The sequence below is a fragment of the Micromys minutus genome (assembly GCF_963924665.1).
Source record: "Micromys minutus genome assembly, chromosome: 21".
Taxonomy (NCBI): domain Eukaryota; kingdom Metazoa; phylum Chordata; class Mammalia; order Rodentia; family Muridae; genus Micromys; species Micromys minutus.
The window spans coordinates 48,289,409-48,302,954 of NC_137956.1; the positions used below are offsets into that span (position 1 = coordinate 48,289,409).

The window sequence follows — 13,546 nt, forward strand, 5'->3', positions numbered from 1 at the left end:
GTACCTGCACACGTGAGGATTCCTCCTTCCCCACACACGAGCACACAGACACACAAAGAAGTACAGGGGCCTGGATGTGGTAGTACACTTTTTTTTAAATAAAGATTTATTTATTTTATGTATATGAGTACACTGTAACCCTCTTCAGAGACACCAGAAGAGGGCATCAGATCCCATGACAGATGGTTGTGAGCCACCATATGGTTGCTGGGATTTGAAGTCAGGACCTCTGGAAGAGCAGTCAGTGCTCTAACCACTGGGCCACCTCTCCAGCGCCAGTACACTTTAAAATCGCAGTCAGTGCCCAGGAGGCAGCAGCATGTGCATCTGTGAGTTCTAGGCCAGAGGCTGAAGCAGGATCGTGATGTGTTTGAGGTTAGCTTGGTTACATAGCAAATTTCAGGCTGGCTTGAGCTATGTGGTGGGATCTTGTCTTTTGAAAGGTCTAGAGTCAGGCGAGAGACCGTAGCCCTTCTCTAGGGTCTTCCTGTCTCATCGCCAGCTCCACTTCAGGCAGCAGAGGTTGGATGGAAAGTATCAGAAGACCTGAGGAAAGAGAGCAGAGCCTAGAAGGTTCTAAATGATCTCTCTGAGTGATGGCTTACCCATCCTAACTTCTGTGTTCCTCCCAGGTACTTGCAGATGTTTTTGGGGCCCCTGTGTACGTCAGAGACACCACCAGTTCAGCCTGCGTAGGCTCCGCGTACCGAGCTTTTCATGGTAGGTCAACAAATGGGGCAGGACTGTTTAAGCACCGCTGGGCTGAGAAGTTTGGGAAGGGGAGAGCGTGCATTCCCTGTTGAGGGCACCAGAGTTTCAGGACTGTTAGCCTCATTTTTATCCTCCCAGCAAGAATGAACCTCCTACCCTTTGTGTGCTCTAGTTAGAGTGGAGAAAGGGAGGCAGGGTTCAAACTGGACGAGGCCTGTCCAAGTCAAACTCTAAAGAGGGACATGCTTACGGGCAGCCTGGGTGTAGGTTGTACAGTCAGGCAGAGGAAGGCAGTGGATGGAGTCCGGAACAGCAAGAAATTGACGGTGAAGGCCTCGGAGCCAAGAAGTCCAGAACCACGGACAGCTCCATGGGGACCCTGGCCCTGCTGGCTGTCTCTCTAAAACCTGGGACATTACTGGAAGACTTTAGTTAGGGTAAAGGCTAGCTAGCTTCCTCAGGCTGCTTTACCCTGTCACCTGTCCCTCAGGGAACTCCTGGCTGTCAAGTACATCACCTAGGGGTTCATTCTTTCCCTGCAAATTCACTCCTCAGCGCACCCCATCTTAAGTTTTTTTTTTTTTTTTTTTTTTTAATTAGCAACTTTGTTGTCAGTGAGTTTTAGTAACTCCTTTAAGCAAGGAGACTCGAGTTTAAAGACTTGAGTTTCCTTGGGCCTAAGTCTTGTGCAGGCTGAGGAGTGCCTGCCGCTAAGCTGCCCTGCCCGGTTATGGTATTTTGTCACCATAGCAGCTTCTGACACATTCTGTTAACATCCTCGTGTGATATGCCTGAATGTGAGAAGACCTTTCCCCTCTAGGCCTTGCAGGAGGGACAGGTGTGGCCTTTTCAGAGGTTGTGAAATCTGTGCCACAGCCCAGCCTGGCTGCCACACCCAACCCGGGAGCTTCCCAGGTGAGAAACCATTGGATTCTCTCAGCACTTGCCTCTCAATCTGGTTTGGGCCTTCTTTCTTTTCTTTAAAAGGTAAGTTTTTCTCTCTCATTAAACCTGCTGTACTCAACTAGAGGGAAATCTTACCTGACCTTACCCTCCCCCCTTTCCCCAAGATCTCCACTACCCCCACCCCCAAACACACATACACACTCCACTCCACACACAACCCACAGCACTTGAGGGTTGACTTGACATCCTCGGCATACAAAGAAGCCAAGGGTGCCTGGAACTGAATCTAGGTCCTCTGCAAGGACAATTCATGTTTTTAACCAATGCACCATCCCTCCAATGCCTCAGTTTTTCAAATGTGAAAAGAGAAACAAAATTACTCTTTCTTTGTTTTTTCAAGATAGGGTTTCTCTGTGTAGTCCTGGCTAACCTGGAACTCACTGTATAGACCAGGCTGGCCTCTGCCTCCCAAGTTCTGAGATTAAAGGTGTGTGCCACCACCACCTATCAAAGAAAATTAATTTTAACAATTTAATCTAATCTATCTGAAGTATCATCATTTTAATACCTCAAATGGCTTAGAGAAAATAATGATGTCATAATTCTCATTGGTCTTACATAAAGGTTTGTGAAATTTGGAATAGGTTTTATAACTATATATATATACTTATTTACATATAGTTATTTGTTCATTTAAATTTTATTTATTTTATGTGTACGAGTGTTTGTCTACATATATGTTTATACATTACGTGTGTGCATGGTGCCTGTGGAGGCCAGAAGAGGGCATTGGGTCCCCTGTAACTGGAGTTACAGACCATAATGAGTCACCATGTGGGTCCTGGGACTCAAACCTGAATCCTGTAGAAGGGCAGCCGCCAGTGCTCTAAACCACTGGGCCATCTCTTCAGCCCCAGAATTTACATTTTTAAACTTTGAAGCTGCAAGCAGCCGTAAGAGACACTTCCCCATTACGGATTGTTCTTTCTGCCTGTTCAGGTCTATGCGGCCCTTCTCCCTCGATACGCTGAACTGGAACAGAGAATCTTGTCCAAGGTCCAGGAACCTCGGGAATGAATTCTTCCAGCCCAGGCACCCTGCTGCCTCCTGGTGGCACTCCTTGTACGTGGTCTGAGTAGCTCGGCTGTGCTGACTCTGTGGCACGCTCCTGTCCTGTCCTGGACCATCCTGAAGCCCTGACTCCTTGGGAGACATGTGAGCCGCATGTCCTGGGATGGACAAGCCATTTCTCCTTTCTGTCTTTCATTCAGGAAAATAACCACTCTAGAGTGTGGCCATCAAAGACAGTCATGTTCCCCTTTCAAAGGGACCAAACAGCAGAACAAGGAGAGACAGCTTTTTCCCTGACCACTCCTCCTCCCTCACCTTCAGCCTCCTACCGCAAACTGGAACCGCCCCCTCCATCCTTCCCAGTGAACCAGACTAAGCCACTTCTTTCCTGCGTGCGCCGACCCTCCTGTTTCTGTGGGTGTCTTCCTGGGGCTCTCTCCTGTCTTCCTGTCTCCTTCATCTTCTCTCCCTGTGCGTACCTGGTATAACTTCCCACTTAAGATGACCATCGTGGGCCTGGTGAATATCCAGAGTCTGCCTGACTGGGGTTTCCACGGTGACCTGGCTGGGCATCTCCCAGGCTAAACTCTTTCCAGTCTTTCTGTATTTCATTGTCGTTCATGTGATGACAAAATTTCGAGAAGTTTCTAAATTCTGGCTTTCCTTTTGGGTCTTCAGCAGCTCAGGCTGCCCTCAAACTTTCTTTACAGCCAAAGGTGACCTTAAGCTTATGATCTTTCTGCCACCATCTCCCCAGTATATGCCACCACAGCTGGTTCATGCAATCCCAGGGATCGAACCCATGGCCCCGTGCATTCTTGGCCAACGCTCTACCTGCTGAACCACATGCCCAGCCTTTTTATCCTGGCATGCTTTGTGACTTGCACTTTCACCTATCCTACTATGTTTGAGCAAATGCTGTGTCCTCCTCTCCACTCCTCACAGAGGTTTCCTCTACTACAAGGCCGAGATGAACTCAGGACTTAAACCAGGCCACTGGATCTGACACGGTGGCAAGATGATGCAGACAGGTGTGAGACCAGGACCAGAGCAGTGACTGCTGGGAAAACAAAAGGGACATGGATGGAAGGAGACTTGTGTCTAGACATGAGGTTGCTTGGAAGGCTCAGCGTTCGAGGGGCGAAGAATCAATGAGCAGCCATCAGCAAACCCACAGCGTGAAAGGAAACAGCTGCTGGCATGTTGCTTGTTTCAGGGATTTTACACTACCGACCAACTGCAAAGGCATCTGGGACCACAGAACTGTTAACTAGGACGACGTTCCAACAGACCTTTCTTACAGTAAATCAGACAGTTGTGGATGAAAAAGGGCCACCATAGGTGACAAGTGAAAAAAGCCAAATCCAAAGGGAGACATGGCAGCTCTGTGAGAGAAGACACTAAACAGAAGGCTAGACCGTGACCGACCCAGACACTTTTACAGCCCACGGAGCGGAGATGCCGCAGGAGGTTCAGGGAGACGCCAGAGAAGGAAGGAGGAGAATTGAGACAAGATCCCTGTTGATATTTAGAACTCCCCAAAGTAAACAAAATTCTGAAAACACCTAAAATCCATCTCTCCCCACTTCCTCTTTGTCCGTGCAGGGTTTTGAACCTGTGACCTTGAAGATGGTGGGCAAGCCCTCTCCTACCGAGATGTACCACCAGCATCACACACTTGTTTTGAAACAGCCTAACCTCGTAATTTAGATGTTTTCTAGCAGTGATTGGAGCTTTGTATATCACTGACCCAACATCAGAAGGCTTAGGCCATTCTTTTGTGAGAGGGTCAGGGGAATGTTTGGTGGAGAGATGCCTCAGAGGTTAAGAACGCTGGCTGTTCTTCCGGAGGACTTGAGTTCTGTTCCCAGCAACCACACAGCAGCTCACAACTCTCTGTAACTCCAGTTCTAAAGGGGACTGTACTGTTCTCCAATTGATGCACATACACAAGCAGGAAAATGGCCATACACATAAGAAATAAAGGTTAAAGAAAACCCTAACACAGTATTCCAATATACACTGTGTAATAAATCGCATTTTGTGTAGTGATGGTAAAAGTTGTCAAGACCAAAAGATGCCATTCTCTTGCAAAAGCAAGGTCAGGCTGGTGTGTCAGATTTCTGCCCTGGGAAGAAAGCAAGGGGACGAGGAACTCCATGTTCACACCTAACACAGCTTTGCCAAGTTTAGTGAACATGATTGGTCTTCAGTGGAAGGGTTCGGGGAGTGATGGGCAGGTGCTGGGCCGGAGCGTTTTAAACCTTTACTGCTTTTATTATCACTCCTGACTTTATAGAAGATGAAAGCCACTCAGCGGTCCCGTTCTTATACATATTTCCCAGGAACCAGACATTCTTAATAAGGCTCTGAAGCATCTTGGTAGGGCCAAGGCCACAGGCCACACCAGACTCTACAAGACTAAGAAAGGTTACTGAATGTGTAGCAGGCACCCTGGAACATTATCAAAGGACAAAGAAAACTATAAGGACTAGTGAGGTGACTCAGTGGGTCAAAGGGCTTGCTGCCAAGACTTAAGATCTGAGTTCGAGCTCCAGAGTCTACTTGGTGGAAGGACAGAACCGACCCCAGCAAGTTCCTTGACCTTCACACTTGTGCTATGGCTACGTGTGTCCCCTCATCCCTGCTGTAAGTAAAAGACAAAAGTGTGCTCAGGTCTGTACCTAGTAAGCTATCTAGTGTCTCAGTCATGCCTCCGCTAAAGTTTGCTCACCACTCCTAAAGACAGCTGTCAGCATTCCAGGAGATTAAGGGGGACCTGGCGTGGAAGAATGTCAAATGGCACTGCTCGGACAACGTCAGCCAGCATAGGGCAAAGGGGGATGTCCTCATTTCTCTTGCTTCAATGAACACCATGATCAGAGGCAATGTAGCGTAAGAAAGGGTTAAATTTATCCTTCACAGACTCAGCCATGTTTCTTATACAGCCGGGCACACAGGCCTAGGAATGGTGCTGCACAAGGCCCAGTCCCTCCCACATCAACCATCACCAATCACGACAGGCTCGCGTGGACATGGCCACTGGCCAAACTGATCTGGGCAGCCCCTCCGTGGAGAGTCCCTCAGGTGACTCTGGACTGTCAGATTGGCAGCTGAAGCCACCTAGGAGAGGAGGGGTAGGAAGTGCAGAGCGCTCATTGCTGCAGGTGAAAATGTTTAAAATTGTGAAGCAAATGCTTGAGGCCTAAGTAATAAAAAAGGGGAACCGAGCAGTAAAACTCTTAAGTGCTGTGAAAGGCACTAGTGTTAAAAATACTATATAATCAGCACAATAGGTTTCTTAAAAGCAAGGAAAATGCACAGCTCGGCACCATGGAGATGGGTCAGCAGGTGAAGGTGTGTGTGGCCTGAGTCAGAGCCCTAGGGAGCCATGTGATAGAGAACTGACTACAAGTTGTCCTCTGATCACCATACAGGTGCCCTAGTACGTGCATACCCTCAAGTATACACAATAAACCAATCTTCACAAATGCAAATTGTCCTCAGAGAAAGGCGACAGATCACATAGCCAGTAATATGTGGTAATTGCAGCTTTGCGTGTGCCGTAGGCAGAAGTGCCAGCGCGCACACAGTCAGTGTGAGAGCCCTTAATCCACCTACTAAAAGCAAAAAGAATTGCCAAACAATGTGCAAACTAGTGCATCCCTGTGTTTGGAGGAGACAAGCACAGAATTAGTGGTTCCGAAAGATGGAAGAGTGTGGTGGTCACCAGCAGTCCACACGCTGAGCTCACGGAAAGCAGAAACCGTACACATCGGGCTCACAGAGAGGAACTGAAGTTAGAGTAAAGAGCAACACTGTGGTGCACAGGGGTCACTTCACAATCATGTGCCAACCACCAGGGCCACAGGCTCAGTTATTTGTTTTGTCAGCTTGAAATAACATTCTGGAATCCTCTGCCTGGGTCAGAATCCTGTGTGCTGTCTTCCTTTCCCATTGGCTGTGTCCTGTGTGCATGTGACATTTGTGCATCAGCAGCAGGGGAAACAGCTGGAAAGAATAAGTTTTAGCACACTGCTGTCCTCTCTAAGGCTAAAAGGGACAAAGCTACATGCAGGTGGTTTCTATAAAGTATACCTAAAAGTACATTGAATGGTCTACTTTTCGTGTGTGTGTGTGTGTGTGTGTGTGTATTTTATGGGTGGGTGTACATGTGTGGGGGGGGTGGATTTGTGTGTGGGTGCATATGGGACTGGCCTGTCACTTTCCCGGGATTCATCAGTCTCCACCTCCCTTCTCAACATCACTGGGATTTCTCTCACATGCCACCAAGCCTGGCTTTTAATGTTGGTCCTGAGACTCAAACTCAGGGCTTTATGCTGTGAGGCGAGCCTGTTACCAACTAAATTATTCTCCCACCCCCACCCCTGCACAAATATAGAAACTTATCATTTAGAGTGGGCAAGATGACTGAACAGGTAAAGAAAAGTACGTGCTACAAAGCCTGGAAACCTGAGTGTGACCTCGGCCCATCTGATGGAAGGAGAACTGACTCCCAAAAGTTGTCTTCTGACTACCACAGGAGCATGACAGCATGTGTTCGTTCACACACACACACACACACACGCACAGATAAACAGTTTTAAAAGATTTATTTTATGTATATTAATGCACTGTCGCTGTCTTCAGACACACCAGAAGAGGGCGTCAGATCCCATTACAGATGGTTGTGAGCCACCATGTGGTTGCTGGGAATTGAACTCGGGACCTCTGGAAGAGCAGTCAGTGCCCTTAACCAGTGAGCCATTCCTCAAACCCATAAACAACATTTTTAAATGACCATTTATTACATCAGAAAAGAAGGAAAGAAAGAAACATCCACTACACCTGGCCAGAAGAAAACATTTTATTAAAGTCCAATTTGGAAAAAAAAAATTAAACTCCTAGTGAAAGACAGATATTTTTTTTAGAAAAAGAAGTCTCAGGCATGTTGACACATGCTTTCTACCCCAGCTCTTGGGAGGCAGAGGCAGGTAGGTCTCCATGAGTGTGAGGCCATCCTGGTCTACATAGGGAGTTCCAGGACAGCTCAGGCTACATAGTGAGAATCTGTCTGAAACAAAACAACAGAAGGAAAATACAAACTCAGAAGTAGAGAGATGGCCCGGTGGCTTGCTGGTTAAGAACACTTGTTACTCTTCCAGAGGACCCACAGTTGCTTTCTAGCACCCACGTGTCAGCTAATAATGATCTGAAACTCCAGTCCCAGATTTGTCATCCTCTTCTGGCTTCCACATGCACTGCAAATACTTTAAATAATAATTTTTAAAAAATCCATACTCCCTCCAAATATGATTAGCAATGAAATCTATGGCATATAATTAAAGCAATAAATGAAAATATCTCCTAGAATCTGGATCACTGATAGCAATCAATAAAAGAATAAAATGAAATTGGAGTGGTGGTGTGGTCTTTTCAATCCCAGCACACAGGAAGTGGGCAAATCTCTTTGTGTTCAAGGCCAGCCTGGTCTACACAGTAAATCCCAGGTCAGCCAGAGTTACATGGCAAGACCCTGTCTTGGAAAAGTGTTTCATTTATTTCATGTTTGAGTGTGGATGCACACATGCTACAGTGTGGTGGAGAGGAAAGGCAGTATCCAGGAGGTAATCGGCTTTTACCGTGTGTGCTGAGGCATGTTCTCACTTCTGCAGCAGCCCACATACATCCATAAATACATGTTTTTCTAAAAAGCTTCACTGTGAAAGCCATGAATCTAGATGTTTGACTCTTTTGTTTTTAGAGATTTCTTATGTTTGTGTGTGGGCGCATGTTTTGCCTGTATGTGCCTGCTGAGGCCGGAAGAGGACACTGGCTCCCTGGAACTGGAGTTAGAGACCTTGTGAGCTGCTGTGTGGGTGCTGGGAACCAAAGCCTGGTCCCCTGCAAGATCACCTTGGTGCCACCTCTCTGGTTCCAGTCTCCTTCTGCGTCTGCTTGCAGTGGGACTGAGGAAAGTGCATCCCCACGTCACCAGCTGTCAGGATGCCTTTGTTTTCCATGAGGTATTTTTTTTTTAACTGTCTCCGACTCTGTTGTTCCACACAGTGCCTTCTTTCTTGTGTTCTTAGGTCCTTTAGTACCGAAACTGGCTCACGCAGCCTTTATTGCTTTTTCCCGAATTTGGTTGTATTTTGGAGAAACTTTTATCACTTTGTCTTGTTCAAAATGTACAAGGATTTCCTATGATTTTTTTTCCACGTTGTTTAGTATTTTGATGTGGATATTTTCACAGATGCAAACACCATGAAACCAACATCCTAACCACTACCTCTTCAGAATCTGATAAAAACGTTAAGAGCCACTTGTAATTTGTCATGGTTTTGTCCTCGGTTCTGCAATAGAAGCATATGTAAAAAACACGCTTCTGTGTTAGCCTATGTCTCTGAGTTATTACAGGGACTGGAGTTTGCCTGGTGACCCCTAATGGACATGTACTGAGAGTAAGAAATAAATTTTGTGGTTTTAAACCATTAAGGTCTGGGGATTTTTCCATTAGCACAGCGTAACCTAACCATTCTCTCTCATTACAGAGTGTTACCTTCCTCCCGGATCCGATTCATTTAGCTGACCTCAAGGTCGTCACCATTAAATTAACGGAGGGGGTAGAACAGAGACCTGTGGGGTCAAGGAAGGAATAAATAGAGCAAAGAAATGAAGCCCTGTGAGATCAGTGCCTAAGAAGTGACAGATGTTTGGGCACTGGGGCTGGGGTGAAACATACAGATTGCATGCTTGCTTGGCATGTGCAAAATGCTGATTTGGGTCCCAGGAATGCAAAGGGTAATAGCCAGTGGGGGAACTGTATTACTGAGAAACCCACGAGCTCTCCCTCCCTTGTACCACATGGAGAACCATCCTGGACTGTGGCCCCAGCGACTCGCTTGCTTGTATTTAGAGCATGCACGTGGCTGTGCCTCTCAGTGGCCGAGGTAAGCTGGGCCACATCTTTTCAGTCATCTCCAAGTGAAATTATAAACGTTATGGAAACCTTGGTAGTTTATTTGGGGATTAGGGGTATCCCAGGGAGAGTCAACTGCCTCCCCCCCCAAAACTAGTCGCCACTTCTGCGGTTTCTGGCATGACAGAAACACTACCAAGCAGGTCTTTACCTTCCCCACAATTTCACAGAAAGATTAATTCCTACCACAGGCTTGGCAGCAGGTTTTTCTTTCTGTACTGAGACTACTTAAAGGCAACGTGCCTTTGCTTTGGCATATATGAATTCCCAGCTTCCCAGTGGCACTACTCTTCTGCATCGGGGCCATTGTTTGGTAGAAAGCAGATTTTTTGAGCACAGCACCATGATTTAAAGACCACGGATCTGATAGTCAAGATGGCCATTAAGATACCAGTGGGGGCTGGGGGAGGGACTGGAGCGATAGGTCAATGGTTAAGAATGCTTGCTGCTTCGGGCTAGAGAGATGGCTCAGTGGTAAAGAGCCCAGCTGCTCTTCCAGAGGTGCTGAGTTCAAATCCCACCAACACACATTGTGCCTCACAACCATCTGTAATGAGATCTGATGCCCTCTTCTGGTGTGTCTGAAGACAGCGACTCACATATATAAATAAATCTTTCAAAAAGGAAAAAAAAAGTGTACTAGGATTAGCAAGATGGCTCAGTAAGTACTGGGACCTGCTGCCAATCCTGAGGATTTGAGTTCAATTCCCAACACCCACAGAGTGGAAAGACAAAGACAACCTCACTGCAAGTTGTCATCGGACCACAATGTGTTCATGCTCTCTCTCCTTTCTGTTTCTGTCTGTCTGCCTGTCTGTCTCTCCTTCCCTTCCTAACACACACACACACACACACACACACACACACTAAATAAATAAAATATAATAAAAAATTTAAAAGAAATAGAAGATACATTTAGCAACGTGAAGGGACACCATGGCAGCTAAGGAACCCCTCAGGCCATGGCCAGATGTGAGGTCTATCTGCTGGCAGCCCAGGGCATATGAAAAAATATGGCTGGATATTGAATGTGTATTTGAGACATGCTAGTAGACTGGACATTCAAGGGTGACTCAGAAGGCTTTGATATGAACAACTGACCGTGCTATTAAATTCATCCAGGGATAGATGGGGAGGAGCAGGCTAATAGGGAAGAACATGTGGTAAGGTAAAAGTCAGGATGCCGGATAGGCTGCCATGTGCAACCAGGAAGCTAGTAGTTTAGTGTAGGAATTTAGATCTTCTGGAGCGTTAAAAGTAGCATTTTGATGTGTGGGCATTTTGGACCAGTTGAGATTAAGTGACATAGCTGGGGGTGTGGCTGAGATGGTAGCTGGGGGTGTGGCTGAGTTGGTAGCTGGGGGTGTGGCTCAGTTGGTAGCTGGGGGTGTGGCTGAGTTGGTAGTGTGTGCCTAATGTGCAGGAATTAGTGGGTTTGATCCCCAGCAAATACAACCAGGCATGGTGGTGCAGACCTTTAATGCCAGCGCTTGGGAGACAGAGGCAGGAGGATCAGAAGTTTCAGGTCATTCTTGGCTGTGTATTGAATAGGTGACCAGCCTGGGCTAATAAGAGATCCTTTATACTTTTTGGCATATAAATAAATGATAGTTCCTTTTTTTTTCCCAGTATGGTAAAGATAAACCAAAGCTTTCCCTAGTATGGTAGGTCGATCGGCACGAGCTTATTCAAATAAGTTTCTACCACTAATTTTTAAAAATTATTTATTTTTAAAGATTTGTTTATTTTATGTATGTGTGCACACTGTAGCTATCTTCAGACACCCCAGAAGAGGGCATCAGATCCCATTACAGATGGTGGTGAGCCACCATGTGGTTGCTGGGAATTGAACTCAGGACCTCTGGAAGAACAGTTAGTGTTATTAACCACTGAGCCATCTCTCCAGCCCCTTATTTATTTATTATATACAAGTACATTGTAGCTGTCTTCAGACACATCAGAAGAGGACATTGGATCTCATTACAGATGGTTGTGAGCCACCATGTTGTTGCTGGGAATTGAACTCAGGACCTCTGGAAGAGCTATCAGGGCTCTTAACCACTGAGCCATCGCTCTAGACGCTCACAATCATCCTTACCCCAGCTCCAGGAGATCCTGTGTCCTCTTCTGGCTTCACTGGGTACCTGTATACACATATACATATTCCCACACAGACATACATATATACATATGATTAAAAATAAAATAAATCAGGTGTGAGTGGTGACACTCGGCTTTAAACTCAACTCTCAGAAGGCAGAGGCAGGCAGATCTCTGTTGAGTTTAAGGCCAGGCTGGTCTAGAGTGAGTTCCAGGACATCCAGAGCTACATAGTAACACTTTGTCTCAAAAATACCAATTAATAATAATAATAATAATAATAATAATAACAACAACAATAATGATAATCCATGGGTCTGGAGAAGTGGCTCAGGGGTTAAGAGCACTTGTTGCTCTTGCAGAAGATTCAGGCGCTAGGCATACACATGGACCACATAGATTCAGGCAGGCAAACACAATCAATCAATGCACAATCAATAAACAAATGAAAAATAAGAAAAAAATCACAGATGGATGGAGAGCTCGAGGCCATCTGAGGATTATGTAAGGAGAGGAAAAAGACAAAACTTAAGGGCAAAGGTTGTCAGGCAAGGTGCAGACCCGTGGTTCCTTGGGAGGCTGAGAATCCCTGCCTCAAAACCAAAGCCGAAGCAGTAAGAAGCTCTACCCAAGTCTTGGAGGAGTCTAACATTTTCATAAGGGAAGTCCGAAACTCAAGCTAGTGAAATGACCCAGGCTTTGGGGTGCTATCTTCCTCCTCGCTGCTCTTGCTGAGGCAGGAGGTGAGTATCTGAGGCCTCCATAGCATTTTCCCTGAGTGGTGACTGGCTCTTTCCATCCAGCTGGGAGGCTGATCACTCTCACGCTGGTTGTGTAATCTGTGTGGAATCTGAAATGGAGGAACCTGGTGTGTGTATGTGTGAATGGAACAGAGACATGCTCTGAACAGATCTTTAAATGGGTGGGAGGAATACTGAAGGTAAGATGAAGGATATGGGACTGCTGAGGATCCTTCAGGATCCAACAGTTCTTTCCCACCTGCAGCTGCTCTGTAAGTCCTCTGGTGACAACCGACTGTGTGATGACCTGGGGAGAACTGCTGTCAACTCAGACTTCAGCGTTTTTCCGCCAATTAATTAGTCCATAAATGGGAGCTGGTGGACAGCGGTCCTAGGTTATGGAGTCCAGGAACTACCCACTCATTCAGGGGTCTCAGAGGTGCGTGCATCCCGTAGCGTGGGCTCCATAGAATGGGGCAGGTACCAGACAAGTTGTGGGCAAGGCAAACCCACCAGCTCCCGTCGCGCGCCCCGCCTAGCCCTAGAGCCTAGTGCAGCCTGCTTGCGGTCTCCAGAGGGCGCGGGCTAGGGGGCGGAGCCTCGGTGTTGTTGTTCCTCTCCGGCCCCGCCCCCAAGGGGGGCGCGGACCACGCGGCTGGAGGGCCCGCCTCCCCTCCCCCTCCCCGCCCAGCTCGCCCGCCTCTTTGTATCCAACATCCGGGTTTCCCCGCTGGCTCGGCTCCGTGGCCACCGCTCAGGAGCCATTTTGGACTCGGTTCAGCTCCCCTCCCCCACCCCCCCACCCCCGTTCATGGCCCCTCCGGACTCGGCCCCTGCGCCCGGGGCCCGGGCCCAGCCCCGTTGCGCCATGCCCGCGTCGGGCGCGCCCTGGCCCGCGCCCCGCCGCCGCCCCCCGGCTCCCGCGTCGCCCCACAGCCCGGGCCGCACTGTGTGTCGCCCGCAGCGGCCCTGAGTCCCTATCCCCGCACGCTGCCTGGGAACCGAAACGCAGAAGCGCGCGCGCCTGGAAACGAGA

At 47.6% G+C, this 13,546-nt stretch overlaps 1 protein-coding gene across 2 annotated transcripts in view; it reads left to right on the top strand.

Moving 5' to 3' along the window:
- Positions 1-4,786, top strand: part of XYLB (xylulokinase) — a 29,996-nt gene extending 25,210 nt beyond the window's left edge. Inside the window, exons 17-19 of one of the 2 annotated variants that reach the window (XM_080934889.1) lie at positions 633-720; positions 1,532-1,698; positions 2,617-4,786. In XM_080934889.1, the coding sequence (XP_080791015.1) occupies positions 633-720; positions 1,532-1,695 (252 nt within the window). In that variant the 3' untranslated portion in view covers positions 1,696-1,698; positions 2,617-4,786. The remainder of the gene's footprint in view (positions 1-632; positions 721-1,531; positions 1,699-2,616) is intronic. The other variant, XM_080934888.1, reaches the window with a different exon arrangement.
- Positions 4,787-13,546: the final 8,760 nt, after the last annotated feature.